The sequence below is a fragment of the Nansenia antarctica genome (assembly GCF_963989245.1).
Source record: "Nansenia antarctica genome assembly, chromosome: 8".
NCBI classification, from domain to species: Eukaryota; Metazoa; Chordata; class Actinopteri; order Argentiniformes; family Microstomatidae; genus Nansenia; species Nansenia antarctica.
The window spans coordinates 34,065,329-34,071,877 of NC_137678.1; the positions used below are offsets into that span (position 1 = coordinate 34,065,329).

The 6,549-nt window shown below is 48.0% G+C and overlaps 1 protein-coding gene across 1 annotated transcript in view; it reads right to left on the minus strand.

Annotated features, from left to right (window-relative positions):
• Positions 1–5,935, minus strand: part of LOC308164150 (calcium-activated potassium channel subunit beta-4-like) — a gene marked incomplete at its 3' end in the record, with an annotated part of 10,297 nt that extends 4,362 nt beyond the window's left edge. The window contains exon 1 of the mRNA XM_080538296.1: positions 5,597–5,935. Within this exon, the coding sequence (XP_080394422.1) occupies positions 5,597–5,932 (336 nt within the window). The 5' untranslated portion in view covers positions 5,933–5,935. The remainder of the gene's footprint in view (positions 1–5,596) is intronic.
• Positions 5,936–6,549: the final 614 nt, after the last annotated feature.

Here is a 6,549-nt window from a genome sequence, read left to right on the forward strand (position 1 = left end):
GATTTACCTGTGTGTGTGTGTGTGTGTGTGTGTGTGTGTGTGTGTGTGTGTGTGTGTGTGTGTGTGTGTGTGTGTGTGTGGGTGCACGTACGTGGGTGCGCTTTAGAGACTCTGACAGACTACACACTCACAAACACACACACACGCTAACACACACTAACACCACGTAACAAGACACGCTCAGACAAGCGTGAAAAACTTTTTAGGATCCCATTTAGTTGTAGAGTCCATCTTTGTTCCTGATGAACGTCTCCTCACAACTTCTGTCTCCAGAACAAGCTGGATCAGAACCAACGCAGTGTTTACATCAACCAGCTAGGACCTGTCTCTCTGCCTGTCTGCCTGTCTGTCTGCCTGCCTGCCTGTCTGCCTGACCACTCAAACAAAACAGGCATTTAACGTTTTGTATCCTATAATTGAGAGAGAGGGAATGAGAGACAAGGAAAGAGAGAGAGAGAGAGAGAGACAGAGAGAGAGAGAGAGAGAGAGAGGGGGTGAGAGAGAGGTCTAATGTCAGTCATCAGGACCACAGGTGAGTTAATCAACATTAGCGCTCTCACCTCCCATGATGCTCTGCTCTCATTAGCCAACGCTCCTAAAGGTCAGCCCCTCCAGAGACCAGAAAACATACATCTAACCCTTCCCTCTCTTCCCTCCCTCTCTTCCCTTCCTTCCTCCCTCCCCCTCCTCTCCTCCTCAACATCATTTCATTTACTCCTCAGACAAACGTTATGGAGGCTTGGTGCGTTGTCAAGGTCTTTAATGCAGTAAACTGCCTTGTAAGGCTTGTGTGTGTGTGTATCGTCTCTTTAGCCACTTCACACACACACACACACACACACACACACACACGCACGCACGCACAGACACACACACAGGATCAATACTAACTGTTTAAAGAGCAAGTCACGTGTGTACAACTTACGATCATCATGGAGGAGCCCATCTATTAAGACCCAGTCCAGCCCCTCCCTCCTTACCTTCTTCCCCCCCTCCCAGCTCAATCATGTCATTGTTTTCTGCATCAGCGGTAAATTCCTCCTGACCAGCAGATACAGTGGCACGAAAAAGTGAGTGAACCCTTTGGAATTACCTGCATTTATGTATAAATGTGTCTTAAAATATGATCTTCATATATCTAAGTTACAATAATTGTACAAACACAATCTGTTTTAACCAATAACACACACATGATTGTATTGTTCTTGTTCATAAGGCTAAAAGGAGTTAGCAAACCTAGAGTCCAATCAATGAAACGAGATTGGAGGTGTGGGTTACAGACACTTTTTTTCCACATTTTGAGTTTGCTATTCACAAGAAGCATTTGCCGATGCAGTGTTTCCCCTACCATTGCCTTGGGGGGGCGGGCCGCCCTCCCAACGGAACTCCCCGCCCCCCCAAGAAAGAATAATTATTACGTACGTAGACAGTACACCAAACATCTGACAAGCAGGCTAAAATATCCGAATTTTTTTAAACGCATCCAACCCGAATCTGGCGAGTGGCAAGCCCATAGGCTCGTTGGTAACATTAGTCCGCCAGTAGTCTCGCATAGCCAGACCTATCTCCACACTTCGCTTCGCGCTGTGCCAGCACTGGAGAATAATACAAGATTTTGCGCAAGTGTGCGCGAGCGACGCGAGAGTTTTTGCCGGGTGAGATGGAAGATGGAAAGTAAGCAAGTTGCAAGTCTGCAGATGGAAAGTAAGCAAGTTGAAACGTTAGCAAATATAATTGCTGAGTGTTCTGACAGAGAAAGTTGGTTAAAAATGGTTGTTATTATCGTGACTACAAAGTGTGTGACTATAGTTCCATAGTGTAAATAGTGTCAAAGAACTAGCAAGCTAACTAGCTAGCTCAGAGGTGATGATGCTTGCACACTTGCCAGCTAAAGAGCTAACTGAAGGCACTTTATTACTTAAAGTAATAATAATAATATTTCCGTAGCGTGAGGCGGCTTAATGCACAAGTACACCCCTGGACATGACGATGGTATGTCGCAGGGTCTTACCCCCTGGGGGGGGGGGGGGGGGGGGGGGGGGCATGCCACAGTCCAATGCCACCCCCCCAAGGCAGCAAACCTAGGGGAAACACTGTGATGTGAACCATGCCTCGCAAAAAAGAGATCTCAGAAGACCTACGACCAAGCATTGTTGATTTGCATAAAGCTGGAAAGGGTTACAAAGTAATATCAAAGAGTTTCGATATTCATCCGTCCACAGTTAGACAAATTGTCGGAGACGATTTAGTACTGTGGCTACTCTCCCTAGAAATGGGCGCCCAGCCAAGATGACTCCAGGCACAACACAGAATGCTCAATGAGGTAAAAAAGAACCCTAGAGTAACAGCTAATGGGTTGAAGGAATCCATGGAACTGGCTAACATCTCTGTTCATGAGTCTACCATACGTAAAACACTGAACAGGCATGGTGTCCATGGCAGGACACCACGGAGAAAGACGCTGCTCTCCCAAAAAAACATTGCTGCGCTCCTGACGTTTGCCAATGAGCAACTTGACACTCCCCACAATGCTATTAGGAAAATATTTTGTCCATCGCATACCAACACGAAAACATCATCCCAACAGTGAAGTACGGAGGAGGGAGTATCATGATTTGGGGCTGCTTTGCTGCCTCGGGACCTGGATAGCTTGCCGCCATCGAGGGGAAAATTAATTCCCATGTTTATCAAGGAATCCTACAGGATAACGTCAGGGTGTCTGCCAGCTTAAGCTCAGTAGAAGTTGGGTGATGCAGCAGGACAATGACCCTCAACATTGAAGTAAATCTACTACAGAATGGCATAAAAAAATAAATCTAAAGAAAATCCGCCATTTGGAGTGGCCCAGTCAGAGCCCAGACCATAACCCAATAGAGATGCTGTGGAATGACCTCAAGAGAGCCGTTTACACCAGACATCCTAAGAATATGGCTGATATGAAGCAGTTCTGTAAGGAATAATGGTCTATAATTCCTCCTGAACATGGTGCAGGTCTGATCCGCAGCTACCGGAAGCTCTTAAGGTTATTGATGCCAACAGAGGTTCGACCAGTTATTAAATCCAAGGGTTCACTTACTTTTTCCACTAGCACTGTGAATGTTCAATGGATGTGTTCAATAAAGACATAACATATTCTAATTGTTTTTGTGTTATTAGCTTAAGCACATTGTGTTTGTCTATACTTGTGACTTAGACAAATCCAGACATCCAGCAAGATGATTTTAAACACAGGCCTCCCCCAAGGCTGCGTCTCATCTCCCCAACTCTTCGCTGTCTACACCAACCACATCACCTGCAGCACAGAAGGGATGGTGCTGCTGAAATATGCAGACGACATGGCCTTGGTGGCCCACCTGACTGGGGCCGATGCACTGGCCAAGTACCACCAGGCAGCAGAAGACCTAGCCCTGGTGTTCCAGCAAAGCTCCCTGGAGCTCAACACCAGCAAAACTAAGGAGATGTGCTTTGGGAACAGGGAGAAGGCAGACTGTCACCACCTCTTCCAACCCCTCAGCATCAACGGCCAGCTGGTTGAACAGGTACAATACTTCAAGTACCTGGGGACAGAGATTGACATCTCTCTGTCCTTCTCCCAGCATACTGACTCAATCTACAAAAAGGCCCACCAGCGCCTCCACCTGCTGAGGAAGCTCAGGGCTTTTAACGTCAGCAAGGACATTTTAACCCTGGTTAACAAATCACTCATTGTATCCATTCTCACCTTCAATAACACATCCTGGTACAACTCCCTCACTGTCAAATACAAAACCAAACTCTCCCGTATAGTCAATCAGGCAAGTAAAATCATCGGCTCACCTCAAACTCCCCTGTTTAAAATCTACAACCGGTCACTAATCAGGAAAGCCACACAAATCACACAGGACCCCTCTCACCCCCTCCACCAATCATTTCAGCCACTTCCATCAGGCCGCCGTTATAGAATTCCACTGGCCCGGAAAAACACATATAAAACATCCTTCATTCCCACTGCAACCACCGCCCTGAACATTTTAAAATAGGAAGCACACTGTTTTTCTTTTAAACCACAACATTTTAGCTTTTTAAATCATAATACTGTTTTTTTTTTACTATTATTTTTAAATGACTGGACTTTTTAAATAGGCACTACATTTTATAAAGACTGTTATATCTGTCTGTTTTTATTGTATGTGACCTATGTGTGTTTTTAATGTGGATACCGTATTCATGAACTGCACAAAGCCTGTCAAAGGAGAATTTCTGTCACTCTGTCACAGACAATAAAGCAATCTTGAATCTTGATAAAGAGCCAAGCCAATTAATGCAGAAAACCAGATAATTCCAGAGTTCACATACTTTTTTTTGCCACTGTATACCTCCATCCCTCTCCTCCTCATTGACCAGCCACCCCAACAGAGATATACCTCTATTCCTCTCCTCCTCTCTGTCATCCTTCTCCTTTCCTCTCAGTCATCACTCTATCCCCTTCCTCTCAACATCATCCCTCCATCCTTCTCCTTTCCTCTCAGTCGTCACTCTATCCCCTTCCTCTCCTCCTCTCAACATAATCCCTCCATCCTTCTCCTTTCCTCTCAGTCATCACTCCATCCCTTTCCTCTCCTCCTCTCAACATTATCCCTCAATCCTTCTCCTTTCCTCTCCATCCCTCTCCTCTTTCCATCATCCCTCTTCTCCCTCCATCCCTCTATCCCTCTCCTCCTCTCCCCTTTCTTCCTCCTCTCCTCCCTCTCGGAGACATGTGTACACAGCGGTCCTCCTGCTGGTTGCCATGGCAGCACAGTAAATATAGAGAGAAGTGTGATGAGGGAGGATGGAGTCTTGTTACCATGGAGATGGGGAGGGGGAGGAGGGGAGATGGGGAGGAGTGGAGATTAGGAGAGGTGAGGAGAGGAGTAGAGAGGAGAGAAGAGGATGAGAGGACACTTTCTACATGATGATGATGATGATGACGACGACGCAGAGATAAAAGACATTCCTAAGTCTTTGATGCGCTTCTGAAGGCTAATCGGCTTTTCAGCATCACTTATCCCGGTCATACTTATCCCGGAGAACAGCCTTCCCTCGTTTAACGCAATCTGTTCCTTTACCTCATCCGCGTGAATACTAATCGATGCTTTAAGACTCGAAAATAGACTTGCACACCAGCAGCTCCGCCCACACTGGACGGACAAGTGACGAGAGACTTTTAGGAAAGTTTAAAGTTCAACGTTTCGTTTCTGCTCCAGTAGCCTAAATGGTTAGATGCGCGTTTATAAACCAACACCGGAATGTTCTCTGCTAAATGTTGTCAACGATGTCAACACATAAAATGACAGCCTTACATATTAGACTTCTTAATCCTCTCTAATATTCTATTCTAAATATTGTCCTGTCCTTTCCTTTCCTCTCCCGTCCTCTCACCTTCAAATATCGAAGTCTGTGCGTTACGAAAACAAACTCAAGAAGGGGAAACTTCGGTCGTTAGTTAAACTATATATTAGTTTATAGTTAAATAGTCGCTTATAGTTGATCATCATTCATTCATTCATGACATGTAGAAATGGACCCTCGTCTCCGGTTCGGTTCGGTCCGATGGAGAGCAGCTGGACTCACTCACCTTCGGGTTCAGCACCAGCTGCTGCTCGTCGAAGTGGAGCAGAGCCACGGAGTTGGACTCGGAGTGGTTGACGAAGATCTGCAGACACGGGTACAGCGAGGTGCCCCTGCAGTCCGCCCCGCACGTGAACACGCACTCGAACTGCTCCTCCGGCCGGAGCACCGCCACCACCGTGCAGTTGGCCGGTTTGCTCTGCAGGCTCTGCAGCGTGGGGCTCAGCCAGCAGAAGCCCAGGATGAACAGCGACAGGACACCGCACACGATCAGGAACAAGCCCAGTCGGATGCTCCTGTCCTCGGCCTCGGAGTACTCGTACGACACCCGGATCTTCCCCATCGCTGCTCCACCTGCCTCCAGGTCCTATGTTCTCCGCCCGGTCAGGGCTGGGGGCATGCAGGGGAAAACCCCGGAGGAGATGAAGAGATTCGGCGGAGAGGAGAAGAGCGGAGGCGGTGAGCGGCGTGTGTCTCGTGCTGCCCCCAGCCCGGGGCTACGGGGCTCGGAAAACAAACTTATCTCTTCACTACTCTGAACTCTCCGTTCTTTCTTTTCTCTCTCTCGCTCTCTCTGTTCTTTCTCTCCCAGTGTCGGTGGCGCGAGGAACTTGGGCGAAAGCAGCTTCGCAAGTGCTGCCCGCGTGCCCTACTCCCCCCCCCCCCCTCTCCTCCCCTCCTCTTACGCGCGTGATGTCTGATTTACACCGGACAGCCCTCCGGTAGATCTGTCCTCCGGTGCTCCGGGACCGGCTGAGTCTCCCGTCCTCCTGGCGGTCAGAGAGGCTGCGGTCTCCTATGGCTGGACAGCTCTCCCCCCCCCCCCTCCCCAGAGAGAAGGACCGGGGGAGGAGAAGGGAAGAGGGGGGAGGAGAGGAGGAAAGCTTGGCAGGCTCAGAAACAGGTCAGATAAAGTAGCCTAGAAATGTAAATAGCTCCAAACGGATTTATTCATCTATC